The sequence below is a fragment of the Rhinatrema bivittatum genome, chromosome 1 (assembly GCF_901001135.1).
Source record: "Rhinatrema bivittatum chromosome 1, aRhiBiv1.1, whole genome shotgun sequence".
Lineage (NCBI taxonomy): Eukaryota > Metazoa > Chordata > Amphibia > Gymnophiona > Rhinatrematidae > Rhinatrema > Rhinatrema bivittatum.
Genome location: NC_042615.1, coordinates 459,359,987 through 459,374,073, shown reverse-complemented (window position 1 = coordinate 459,374,073; position 14,087 = coordinate 459,359,987). Strand labels below are relative to the sequence as shown.

The window sequence follows — 14,087 nt, the reverse complement described above, 5'->3', positions numbered from 1 at the left end:
TGGCTATCAGTACCTGACTGTTTCACAATGTGTGTACTTTTAGCTCCACTGAGAAGAGGCATTCCCTGCGGAGCATTTTGGGCGGGCTGGGAAATTACTAGGCGTAGATTTGATTTTCCAGTCTGCGCATGTTGTTTTCCATCGAGATTTTACCTACAAAATCTTTCGGTCTGTTTTGTACCCATGGCAGTTTTCAAAAGAAGAGCTTTCATTTAACCTCCAGTTTAAAAGCTTAGCAATTATATAACTGTCTTATCATCCTAAGCATTGCCTGGATTGTTTCCTGCAGTTTTACCATCTGCTGTTTAAAGACCTATATGCAAAGCTGAGGTAGCATCCACAAGCAGCACAAATTGCTTCTAATATCTTTACAACCATCCTTTAGGCCAGTACCTTCTTGAGTGTGAACTGGCACACAGGTCAGCTCCCTTATTTCTGGCCATTTGTCCTTTCTTTTTAATATGATCTTCACTACTGAGGTCAAAGCCTGAGCAACTGTTGTTCATCCAAGCTAGAAGGTTGATGGACTACAATTGTTATTATTCTGACTTTAAACTCTAATGCTAATACTGGCAACCAGCCTGATAGCATGCATTATAATTAAGGGAACTTGGGTACATGAACATGGAAATATTAGATCCATTCATTTTCATTTCTACTGATACATTTTCAAGTTTTCAGAACTTGTGATATCTACTTTCTGATTCTCGTCCAGAGGACAATTTCTAAACCGCTTGTGGAGGCTTTCGGGTCCATGGATACATTGCAGTTTCCCTTTGAAAAATGTGGGACGGCACATATTCTTAAGATACAAAGTACCAGTGGACTTTGCACCTGTATGGAAATACCCATGGGGACTTCAAAATGAAATTACTGTATGTGTTGTTCCACCCCCAACCTAACCCTGCCTCTTTGTTCCTGCGGGTGAAACAAATTCTGTGAAACAGTTTGTGTGATTTTACCGACACTGACTGGGGTGTGGCTTTTTTCAGATGGACTTCTTGAATAGGTAGTAAACCTGTTTATACACACAAAATATTTTGAAAATTGCCTTCCTATACCTGCACATCTCATGTTTAGAGGTGTGTGAACTTCTTCAAAACAGTTTCGGCAAACAATTCGACAAGCTTGTGAAAAGTTTGAAATTTCATCAAAGTGGCGGTTTGACAAACCTTTTTGAAGCAAATTTAAAATAAATATACTTTGTACTTTTGAAAAATCAGCAGTGAAAGTCATCAAATTGGCAAACCTACATTGAATTTTTTGAAATTTGGAATCTAATTTTTGTGAAACATGTTTTATTTTTATTTCTTTTGTGAATATTTGTCCAACCCGCTAATAAAAGTCAGAACTTTTACTAGCAGGTTGGGCAAATATTTTCCAGCCAGAACTGGGGTAAATCTGAATATGCTGTCAAAATTAACTTTTTTTTTTTTTAGATCAGCTTCAAAATCTTTGCACCTCTAAATATCTTATTAACTGCTTTTCATGAACCTGAAACTGATTAACCATGCAGCCCTGCCACGCTGATAGTATCGAAATATTGTCTGCTAGCATTGTGTTCTCTGGACTCTTGTTTGCTTGTCTGTATTTGGTACCATCAGTGTAGTTTTTGTAACTTTCATTTTAGGGTCATCAATGGCTGAAATTTGCAAGTGGATATGCTTGTGGCCACTCTTAGCACTTGTTTTTACTTAAAACATTTTGAATATAATTCAGACTTTCACCTATATTGGAAATTTTAAAACTAACCCGTACCTGTAAAACATTTTCTCCTTTGTGCTTCCAGCTCAGTTGGAACCAGGGCTGGGATCCTGGCATCTTCATTTCATTAAATGTTTTATATCTCCTCTCCCTACCAACATACCTAGTCTGATCATTGCAATGGTGTTCCTTGGCAAGCATGCACCCTGAATTTTGTAGCCCTTACTTCCCCTATCCCAAGGGACTGGGAATACTGCCTCTTAAGCACCCTAGTCCCAGCCAGTCCAGGGGGTAGCTGGGGATCGAATTGGGGCCTTCAACATGGCAGTGCACAGAACTGCCATTGTACCACTGTATTGGGCTTAATTTTTCTGTTTCTACAGTTTTATTTGAATTTGCCATAGCCTTCAATGGCAATATTGATTGTAGGCCTCATTAGAAATCAGTCAACACAATACCTTTTGTTCTTTCAACAGCAAAAGACCCAAGACTATCTCTATAGATGAGAACATGGAACCAAGCCCAACAGGAGATTTCTATCCCTCTCCAAACTCACCAGCTGCTGGAAGTAGGACATGGCATGACAGAGATCAAGGTGAGTGCCAGCAGGCGGAAAATACGTTTCTCTGTTCAGTTGTAAATAGATATAATTTATTTTATTTATTTAAGGTTGGTTTTTTGTTTTGTTTTTTAACTTTGTGAAATTTGAACTTGCAGTGTAAATGAGGTGGAATGCATTTTATTTACTAATGCAATATTGATCCCTTACACATATTCTGATCATGTTTAGATATAAATCAGGTTTAAATGACTCTTCTTTCATATGTTCAGTGGCATCATATAGATGAACTTTGCTCCTAAGAAACAAAACTTCCTTTGGGAAAAATAATATGGGTTATAGATGTAAAAATGTAATAGCTATAGCCATATATAGGTATATAAATTGCCATTGTGGCTGACGGGCAATTATATCTTGTGCCTCGATAGAGGGAGTAATGATTTACAGATCATTATATTACCCAAGGCAGAAATCTAATCCCAGAGCTTTGCTCTCCCAAGATATGCAATGATCTTTCTTCCATCTTGTCCACATCTCCAGGTTTCAGATAATGAAATTATTCTAAGTCCTAATGAGCATGACTGAGCTAAGAGAGCTGAAAAGTTGTATTCATAAAAACAACAACAGTACTTCATAGTTCTCTCTATGTATTTTGCATATATGGTCTCCTTTCCGAATAAATTCCCAATATGCATCGCAGTTTAATATTTTGGAGAGGTACATTTTATAGCTTCTTACCAAATATTCTCTACTTTGCTTTACAGTTCTGTTTTTGTCCTTGAAATATTGCACATTTTGAAACAGATTTGTCACTATTGAAATATAATTTAGATGAAGAAGCAAAGCAAAGAAAGAAAATTCAGATAAGCTCAATAGCATAGGCTTGATAAAAGAATGAGCTTCAGTCGAAAACTAATGCAGAAATGCAACAGTAGTCTTTGAAAGGTGACAAAAGATCAAATACAACAGAACATCTGATTAGGCAAAATCATAATCATCCTTGTAGTTTGTGAAATAATACGTAAATCAAGCCCTTCAAATCATTCTTTAAAAAATAGTGTTTCACTTATTTCAAGTTTTTTTGTGAGTTTTGTGCCAGTGTCTGCAGCGCTGGCAATCATGGGATGTTCTTAACGATTCATCTTTCACATATGCTTTGTGTAAAATAAGTTTAGTTATGTTTGTTATTTAATTAACCTCTATTAAGCTATCTAAAAAGTTTGCTTTTACATTGTTAATTCTAGATGTTCTATGTATCCGACTAAGGAATTATATTTCCTGCTTGTTCAGTTTGCAGTGTAAACCGGCCTGATTTGCATTTTATGCAAGAAGGTCGGTATATAAAAATTATAAATAAATAAATAAATAAATATCTGTCATATGCCAGCGCTGGAATCTTTGTGGATGATGACAATCTGTGTTTCACAGGATATTTATTGTTGCTAGTGCATCCAGGTATTTGGAGGTTTTTGGCCTGACTGGCTTTAGGGTTCTTGACAGTCATGGTTGATCTGATGGTGTGGTGGACCAGGTGGGTGAAATACTCAGGGGTAGATCTTAAAAACATACGCGCGCACGTACTTTTGTTCGCGCACCAGGCACGAACAAAAGTACGCTGGATTTTATAAGATACGCGCATAGCCGCGCGTATCTTATAAAATCCGGGGTCGGCGCGCACAAGGGAGTGCACATTTGTGCAACCTGCACGCGCCGAGCCCAGCGCGCGCTGCCTGTTCCCTCCAAGGCTGCTCCGATTTCGGAGCGGCCTCGGAAGGAACTTTCCTTCGCCCTCCCCCCACCTTTCCCTCCCTTCCCCTACCTAACCCACCCCCTCCCCCGGCCCTATCTAAACCCCCCCCCCTTACCTTTGTTGGCAGATTTACGCCTGCTGAAAGCTTTTCTTCTTCTTCTCTTTTCATTGCATCTGAGAAAAAGAAGAAATGTAGATAAGGCAAAGGAAGACAATGGCGCGGCCCATCCATTGCTCCTTCCATGTGACAGGGACCGACCAATGGCACCGGTAGCTGGCGCGCCATCACCCGACCCGGGGGCTGGTCCGGAGGCCTCGACCACGCCCCCGGGCCGGCGCCACGCCCCCGGGCCCGCCCCCGAAACGCCGCGTCACGCCCCCGAAACGCCGTGTCATTCCGCAACGCCCCCGACACACCCCTTTTACGAAGCTCCGGGACTTACGCGCGTCCCGGGGCTCTGCGCGCGCCGGCAGCCTATGCAAAATAGGCGCGCGAGGGCCCTGCGCGCTTAAATCCGGCCGGATTTACGCGCGCAGGGCATTTAAAATCCGCCCCTCAATGTACAGGGCTGACCAGGCCCCTCTGTGGATGGTTTTCTTTAAGATACAGACTTGAAATTTACTTCAGAAACCCTTACATATGTTGAGAAACTGGTAACCATATCCCAGATAGTAAAGGCAGGCCATAGACAACTATATTTGGTTACAGCAAAGGTCTTTATTTGCAAGAATAAAGGTATTTATAGGATCCAATCCACAGGAGATTTCACAATAAATAACCTTATATCAAAACTCTTACACGGTACAGCATCCTCCAAACATTACATCCTCAGAACATGTCTGGATGGCACAGAAATATGCAGTATTCAGACCCACTGGAGATTTAGGAATAATTAATGCCATGTAGGCTGAAGTCTCTGCCTCCAAGAGCTGATGGATTTTATTTCCTTAACCTTCTGCAAATTTCAGTCACTGTCTGCAACTCACCCACACCCAGCAGTGAGATATGGCTCACCATTCTTTAGCAAGCACCCTCAGGAACTTCTGAAAAATGAGATTTCAAAATAGGAGCCATAGAAGTAGGCCCAGAATAGGAGTAGGTTGGTAAGCAGGAATCTCCAGCGCTGGCCAGAGCTATCCTGATGTGCTGGATGCTCCTTCAGATCTCTATATGAGAAACCTGTACTGGGCTTACATCACTTGCATGTAGCCCCACTCAGAAGAGTGGTCTGTATAATGCTGGCGTCCACCAGGGTCAAGGAGGGCTGTCTCTAACATGAATATTCTGTTTACCTATGAACCAATGAGCATACTAAGGTAAAACAGTGCAGCTTTTATCATTCAAGAACCAGAGATGCAGTAAAAGAAATTCACATAAACGGACGTAATTACAGATACACAGTCAAAACTGGTTTTCAGCAATACTCTGCCCTAGGGCAATAAACTATGAATAAAAGGTAACCTTAAATCTTCTGGTACCAAGGCCTTTACACCTCTACATTTATTAGTGAGCTCACTATTCTCCCTGAAGGTACAGATTTACAAAAACTGGACACACATAAACATAGTTTCTCCCAGACCCTCAGAAGGCTACTGCTATTCTACATAAATAGTCCCATAACCCTTGGGGGTTAAGAGCAAGTCCCTCTGGGAACAGTAGCTAGTAATGAAGCAAGCAAAGACTTAACTGGGATGTACAAAGGGATGCCCCTTTCTGCCCCGGCAGTACAGTGATAGGACCAGGAATTCAAGGGTTTAAATAAAAAATAATAAAGAATTTGGGATTAACTGTATTCTACAAACTCACTTCTGGTGCAGATTAATAAGACTCTCTGAGCCAGATACAGATCTCTTCCCTTGTGGGTCCACGAGAATAGTTATCCCCCCCTCCCAAATGACCTCTGAGTAGTGGCCTCACCTACCTCTGATCTGTGGGATCTTTATCCATGCATAAACTACAGTGAACAGCGCCCCAGTCTCAGATCCCAGGGGCCTGGCAGAAGCTCTCAGCCACAACAGCAGCAACATGACTCAGCACAGAACTGGCACTGAAACTCCTAGTGAGGCATAGCCAGAGCCCCTGGTTTCCTGCAGCAGATTTTTCAAGATTCTGCAGCAAATCTGCATAATTGTACATATATTTGTAATTTAAATAATGTATTTTTTTTAACTTTATACAAATAAAGTCCTTTTCTGATATTTCTATGTCCAGTCAATTTATTTGGTTGTTTATTAGAGGAAAAGGGATCTCAGTGATTGGGGCTGGGGAGGAAGGAGGGAAAGGGGTCTGGGAATGGCGAGAGAGGAGATTGCAGATGAGAGAAATGAAGAAGGAATCTTAGGCAGGAGGGGGAAGAGAGGTGAGGAATGGAAGAAGAGGGAGGAGAGGATGAGGAATTGGAGGAGAGGAGGGAGGGGAGGCAAGAGGGATCGGGAATGGGGAGAAGGAAGGAGGGTTGGGGATGGAGAAGTGGGAAGCAAAGGAGTACTGGGGATGAGAGTGAAAGAAACAGAGAGAAGATTGGGATGAAGAAGAGGAGGAGGAAATATGGAGGAATAGGGATGGGTGTGAAGGAGGGAAGTCACAGACACTCCCCCAATCACATTTCATCCCCCTTTCCAAAATCCCTTTGATTTAATTTTCTCTTTTTTACTTCCTCCCCCCCCCCCCAATCCCCCAATCACTCTAGTTCCCCCTCTACCCAACTAGGCTCGGTACGTACACTAGGCGGTCGCCTAGATTGCCAACATTTTGGGGGCAGCAAAATCCTGCCAACCCAAGGCCCAGAAAGATGCTGTGCCAGAGCCAATATCAGCAAGGAAAAGCGCACTGTGCTGGAGCCACAACTCCCATCGTAGGGAGCACTTTGCTGGAAGTGCTGTTAATAAGCGAGCTGGGTGAGGGGGCGTATGATTAAAGGTTTGCCTAGGGCTCCAAATACTCCTGCACCCTGGTTCACACTCTCTCCCCAAACTACTCACTCAGCCTGTTTCACTCCCTTCCTCCCCACAAACCCCTCACTTACCTGGTTCACTATTTCCCACAAACCTCTCACCCTGATTCACTCCCTCCTATAACCCCTCGACCCCCCTCACTTACCCCAGTTCACGCCTCTCTTAAACTCCTTACTCACCCTTCCCCCCCCCCCCCACCCACCCACGAATCCCTCACTCACCTGGTTCCCCTTACAAACCCCTCACCCTGGTTCACTCTCTTCCCCCCCCTCCCCATGAACCCCTCACATTCCCCAGTTTATTCACTCCCCATCCCCTCAGCGATCAGCGTTCTTTTCATTCACCCCCCCCCCTTCCCGTGAACCCCGATTTACTCTCTCCCTGCCCCCTCCATATCCCCTCACCGGCTCCTATTATTTTCAAACAGGAGGAGGACGGCAGCTATGTATCTCCCCCAGCAAGTCCTCCTTCGTCCCCTGCCGGGATTCAAGCATTGCGCGTTGAACAATGTATTTCAAAACGTGCCATTCAGGCCCCAGCAGTGGAAGCGGGATGGAGGCAGCAGAGGAGGCACAAGGATCCTGTCCTCCTCCTGTTTGAAAATAATAGGAGCCAGTGAGTGAGGGAATATGGGTGGGATGGGGGAGGGTAGTTCATCCCATTCAGTGCCACCATGAAGGAAGGGCGGGAAGGAGAGGGGAAATGTGCCACCATGTTTTTGGAAAAGGTCCCTAGTCTCGGGCAGTAATTTGACCAGGGTTAGCCAATTCCGCAGCAAGGGCTGAATTGTGTATCCCTTAGAGATTCCACGCAATTGCAGGAAACTAGTGGTCTTGGTTATAGCTAAGTCTCTTCTCGCCACTGCCCAGCCTAGTGGGATTGTCCAATGCAATTCCTCCAGAAGGCCTAATTAGGCAGTGTTACAGGCTGCACTTCAGCTCTTTTGTTCCCTCTATCTCCAACAGCTCTCATAATCCTGGACAGATTTGAAATCTTTTTTCTCGCCAGTTTTCTGATTGGCGATATCCTCCTCTGTGCTCCCATTGGCTCTTAGAGGATCGGCAGGCTGAGGCAGCCACGTTCAGAAAGGCTGCAGATGTCCCAGAAGCCTAGAAGGGGCATCCCACTATAGGTGGCATACAAAAAAACATTTTAAATCAATAAGCAGCAAATCAATAATTTCCTGGCTGCACTCTTGTGAGAGTCATGCAGGTATGGAATGACTGCGAAAAGAGCAAGGTAAGAGGGCACTACCTACAATAGGCAGTTTCTCAAGTTAGTCGGTGAGAGTTTAAAGGTGTACAATGATATTATTAAAGCAGGGCCCCCAAACATTTTTGAAGCACCTAGCTGTGCTGCAACAGGCCAAAACTATTGTTTAGATACCAGATATTCCTTTTCATACTCAGAAAGTATTTAAACGCTATTGCTTCTATTTTGCTACATTGGTTTAGTCAGTCACCTCCATTTAAAAAAAAATATTTTTTTGCTTACTATGTACAGTGCATCCATTCCATTTCTACTTTAATTGAATTAGTCTAATCCTGAATAAAGGTTTTACTTTAGGACCAGCTACTGATCAATTTGAATTGATTTTTGAGCTATTAGAATTATGAATGTACCTTCCCAAGTTTCTGCATTCATTTCTTTCTATGCTGGAGCTTGCTTTTCTTCTTCTTCTCTTTTCATTGCATCTGAGAAAAAGAAGGAATGTAGATAAGGCAAAGGAAGACAATGGCGTGGCCCATCCATTGCTCCTTCCATGTGACAGGGACCGACCAATGGCACCGGTAGCCCCTGTCACATGGTAAGGGCAAAGGGCCACTGGTGCCGTTTTGTTTACTGGCAGCTAACAGCCCAAGAGCGGGAGATCGCTCCCGGGATCCCGCTGGACCACCAGGGACTTTAGGCAAGTTTTTGGGGGGTTGGGAGGATGGGGTGGGGGAGGGTTTCAGCAAAAATTGCCAAGAAACCCCCCCCCCCCCCCCGTTGGAAAACAAAGTTTTCCACAGGTCGCCCGACCTGGCAGATAAAAACGAAGCCCATCCCTAGTATTTTGATCTTTTCCCCGATCCTGACTAGTTTCCCAGTTCCTGCAGCTGAAAAATATCCCCACAGCATGATGCTCCCACCACCATACTTCACCGTAGGGATTATATTTGCTAGGTGATGAGCGATGCCTGGTTTCCTCCAGACATGATGCTTGACATTCAGGCCAAAGAGTTCAGTCTTGGCTTCCTCAGACCAGAGAACCTTGTTTCTCATGCTCATAGAATCCTTTACATGCCTTTTGGCAAACTCCAAGTGGGCTGTCATGTGCCTTTTACTGAAGAGTGGCTTCTGTCTGGCCACTGTACCGTAAAAGTCTGATTGATGGAGTGCTACAGAGATGGTTGTCCTTCTGGAAGGTTCTTCCATCGCCATAGTGGAACTCCAGAATTCCCTAATTCCCTAATTCCCACTTGGCCTGCTTTATCAGTATTTTACGTTTAACTTTGCTTGCCAGTGCTTGTGTGCCTTCCTATTTTCCTTATTAGATCCCGCTTTCCATTTTTAAAAGGATGCCTTTTTGCCTTTAATATCCTCTTTCACTACGCTATTTAGCTATATTGGCAGATCCTTAATCTTCTTTTGACCATTTCTAATTTGTGGAACACATTTTATCTGGACTTTGAAGATGGCACATTTAAACTGCTCCTTTTAGTTTTCTTCTAACTAGTTTCCTCATTTTATCATAGGCACCCTTTTTAAAGTCATATATTACTATATTAGTTTTATTCATTTTTCTTCTAGTAATTATCTCAAATTTTACCATATTATGGTCATTATTACCAAGTGGATCTACCATCATTACTTTTTGCACCAGATCTTGCATTTCACTGAGTACTAAATCTAACATACAATTTCCTTGTGTTAATTCTAGGATCAATTTCTCTAGAAGCAATTATTTATGACATCTAGGAACTTAACCTCCCTGACATACACTTTTGATGAGACATTTACTCAGTGGAAATTTAAAATCTCCCATTATTGTTTATCTACATTTGGCAGCCCATCTAATTTCTGTTAGCATTTCACAATCTGTTTCTCCATCCCATTAGGTGGATGGTAGTAAATTTCCACTATATTCCCCCATCACACATGGAATGTCTATCCATAGAGTTTCAGAGAACATTTTATTTCCTGCATGTTTGATTCGATAGAATGCTACCCCAACACCAGTTTGATCTGTTCTGTCATATTTTGTACTCTAGTATCACCATGTCCCATTGTTTGTCTTTTACACACAAGTTTTTGAGATGCCTAGTATGTCAGTATTGTCATCTAGTGCCAGTCACTCTAACTCTCCCATTTGTTTTTTAGACTTCTGGTATTTGCATTCAGATACCTAAATGTATCCTTTGGTGTCTTTTCATAACCTTCTTACTATCAGTTAAAGCAAGTAGTTTAGAATCTGCTTTTTTCACATCTGTCAGACTATTCTGATTACCCCTTTCTGATGATATCCTATGTGGATACACTGCTCTGAACCATGCACTCCTGAGCACATGCTTTCCCCAGGTTTCTCCCATAATCTAATTTAAAAGTTGCTGTATTTCTTTTTGCATTGTTAGTGCCAGTAGTGTCAGGTTCTATTTTGGTTAAGGTGGAGACCATTCCACAGGAATAGGTTCTCCCCTTCCCAAAACATTCCCGTTTCTAATGAATCTGAAGCCCTCCTCTCTGCACCATTGTCTTGTCCACAGATTGAAATTCCAAAACTCAGCCTGCCTCTGAGGTTCTGCAGTTGGAGCAGGGATATTTGCAAGAATGCTACCCTATAGGTTCTAGATTTTCATTTCCTATCTAGCAGCCTAAATTTAGACTCCAGCATCTTCCTGCTGTACCTTCTTTTATCAATGTTACCCACACAGATCACAATAGCTGTCTTCTCTCCAGCATTTTCTTAAATCATCCCTAGGTGGTACATGAGGTCTGCTACCCTTGCACCAGGCAGGCAGTTTACAAAGTGATCCTCACCTCTGCCAGCCACCCAGCTATCTTTTTCCAATGATCAAATCACCAAGAACAACAGCAGTCCTATCCCTGCCCTCCTGGACACATTACCCAGAAGATGCATCCTCACTGTAAGAGGATAACGCATCTCCTAGAGAGCAGGTCCCAGCAACAGGATCACTTCCTGCCACTGAAAGGCAATGCCCTTTTTTCTTTATTTTTATCTTTATTAGGATTTCTGAATAATTTACACCAAAGCACTGATGTACAACGTGATATGCATCATAAAAAAAACAATGTGTTCATCATAATGACAAAATATTCAATATACCTAGCATAAGGAGACATGCAAAAATTCTGCAGTAAACTCAAACAGTCCAGCATACGACATCATATGTCTGAACCCGGCTTAATGGCATTTTTTGCCACTAAATGCCAGCATTTCAAAATAATTTGGTAGTCCTGGAGTAATTCTAAGATAGTTACATATACACCTGTTTGAAGAGGAATGTTTTTAACATAGATTTAAAAGTTTTCAAACACTCCACAAGACGCAAAGGTTCTGGGAGAGGATCCACATAACAGTCTATGAAAAGTGAGCCTGTTTCTAAGATGGTATATCTAAGAGGCCTCTTCGGACTGACCTCAGAGTGCCTCAGGTGGTGCAGCCGCACTAGTGCATTAGACCAGTGACTGAGAATTAATTAATTTATGGACTATCATGGTGATTTTATACTGCACTAAGGGGTGAATTTTAAAAGCACTGCTGTGTTAAAAGGCAAGTATACGAGCAGAATTCAGACTTGTACTTGAAAATCAGCATGGTTCAGAAGATGTTGCAAACCACAAAATGTGGGAGTGTATATTTGAAAAAAGGCAGTGGAGTGGGTCAGAGTTGGGGTAGGGTGGGTGGTAATGAAGACTAAGGTTCAAGTTCCCAGTGACAGTTACCATGCAGCAACAATAGATTAATTGATTGTAAGCCCTCTAGGGATAGGAAGATGCCTACGGAAAATGCGTACAGTATCTGAGTGTTTTCTGCTTTAAAGTGCCTGAAAAGCAGAATATAAATCAAATAAATAAATAAAAGAAGGGAAAATATATGCATAATTTAAATCTTCAGGGTTACTAAAACACAAGCACAATTGAAACAGAAAAAAGAAAATGTATAGCAATATATATATATATATATATATATATATATATATATATATATATAAAAGCAATGCTAGCAAGAGAATTTCAGCTTCCTCAGTATCTCTCCAAGAAGCACAAGTGGAGGAAGGAAGGAACAAAGGTGATAGAGAAGATAGGGAGAGAAAAGGAATGAGAGGAAGAAGGAAAGGGAAAATGAGAAGAAAAAGGAAGAGAAAAGGAGAAACGTGAGAGAGAAAAAGGAGGGGAGAAAGGAAAATGAAGGGAGAGAAAAGAAAGGAAGAAGGAGGGATAGAAAAAGAGGAATGGAGAAATGAAAGGGAGCAGGCAAGGTGAAAGAAGGAGAGAAGAAGGAAAGGGAGAGTGAGGAGATAAGAGAGACAGAGGTAGAGGGAAAGTGAGGAAGGCCGAGGGAAGGAAAGGGAGAAAGGGGTGAGTGAAGAAAAGAGAGGGAAAGGGAGATGTGCAGGGGCCAGCTCAAACACTTGCTTGCTCCGTTGTAACTGAGCCTATTCTTGATTTGGCTTCCCTTGAGCTGCTGATTGCTTGAAGCCTTTTCTCACGTTTTTTCCCCCCCCCTCAAAGCCGCTAACCGCATCAGGTCGACAGGCTTCCAAACAGTTTGTTCCAACCGCATGCTATTGATTCTGTTTGCTAAAAGTTCCAGATCATTTCTCAGCTTTTCCTGTAAATCCTACCAAAGTAACACATCATTCTAATAGCCGCTACACCACTACATGCATGAATTTTGAAATAAGCCTCTCCAAGGTCTCCTCTAGCATAAATCTTTATAAATGTGTAGACTAGCCATTCTCCTGCACGATTCCCCGCCCAAAGCCAATCTGTAATCTTGTTAAATTAGAGTTCTTGCAGTCTCTTACAATTAAGGTTACAGTATTGATTTTTTTTCTTCATAGTCAAAGTTCCTTGGATTTTAGCACTAATAAGCTGCCATGGCCAAGGGTTTGTCCCTGGAGATGCACCAGGTCTTGCCTATGCCAGTGTTTAATATGTAGCTAAAATACACTCTAAATCCTATTTAGTTTTAGTTTTAATTAGGTTTTCTCAGAGCACTTAAGCCAGTTTTTGATGTTGAATATGTGATCTAATAACATTGCTTAAAAGATTAAATGGTAAATACTCTCAGGAGTGAAAACCCAAATAAGAATGGCTTGAGCTAAAGCAAAATTGCATATTCAGTTTTCCTGCTCTGTCTGGCTGCTCTTGGCTATAGAATTGATTTTGTCTTGCTGTGTTTTTACATAGTAACATAGTAAATGACAGAAGATAAAGGTCAATTGGCCCATCCAGTCTACCCAGATATTTGAGAGTTCCTTTCTTCAGGTACATGAGCACATGAATTCCCATTGTTCAAACCAGCGCTAGCTCCTCTCCCCCAAGTTGTCCACCTGACTCAAACCCTGCTCCCATCACCACCCTCCACAACTACTCTAAGTAGATCTCATTTTTTCTACCTGTTACCTCTCCCCAGTCCCCAACCACCAAGATAGGGAATAGCAGTAAAATTGAGTGGAGTTATACCTGTGTGCATGTCACTAGGTTTATTTCTCAAGTTGCCCTATTGTAGCTACTGTCAAGAGGTGCATCCTTCTCTATGGATGAAGACCTGTGCATGCACAAAATTGGCATGGGTCCTGCCACATCAGGTATCCTATAAACCCAGAGAGTGGAGCTGCCCAAGGTTTTTCTCTGTGACTTGCATGTCTCCGGTGCTCAGTTCACTGGCACAGAGCATTTTTGCCAATGTAGATGTGGCACATTCTCCCGGTCTTGCCACTAGATGGCCACTATCCTTGTCCTTAACACCTTTTTCTTAGGAGCCATCCATATCATTCAGTCCCTCTCATCTAGAGGCTCTGATTGGATGTCTCGATGCTATTTAGCCCCAACTATGCTAATGACCAGGGATTCGGTTAAAGAGAAAAGCCAGAAAGCAGAGATGTATTT

The 14,087-nt window shown here is 42.4% G+C and overlaps 1 protein-coding gene across 5 annotated transcripts in view; it reads left to right on the top strand.

The window, feature by feature from the left end:
- Positions 1-14,087, top strand: part of NFIB (nuclear factor I B) — a 537,156-nt gene that overhangs the window by 365,808 nt on the left and 157,261 nt on the right. For all 5 annotated transcript variants that reach the window (XM_029605636.1, XM_029605626.1, XM_029605642.1 and 2 more), the window contains exon 6: positions 2,181-2,299. In XM_029605636.1, coding sequence (XP_029461496.1) covers positions 2,181-2,299 — 119 coding nt within the window. The remainder of the gene's footprint in view (positions 1-2,180; positions 2,300-14,087) is intronic.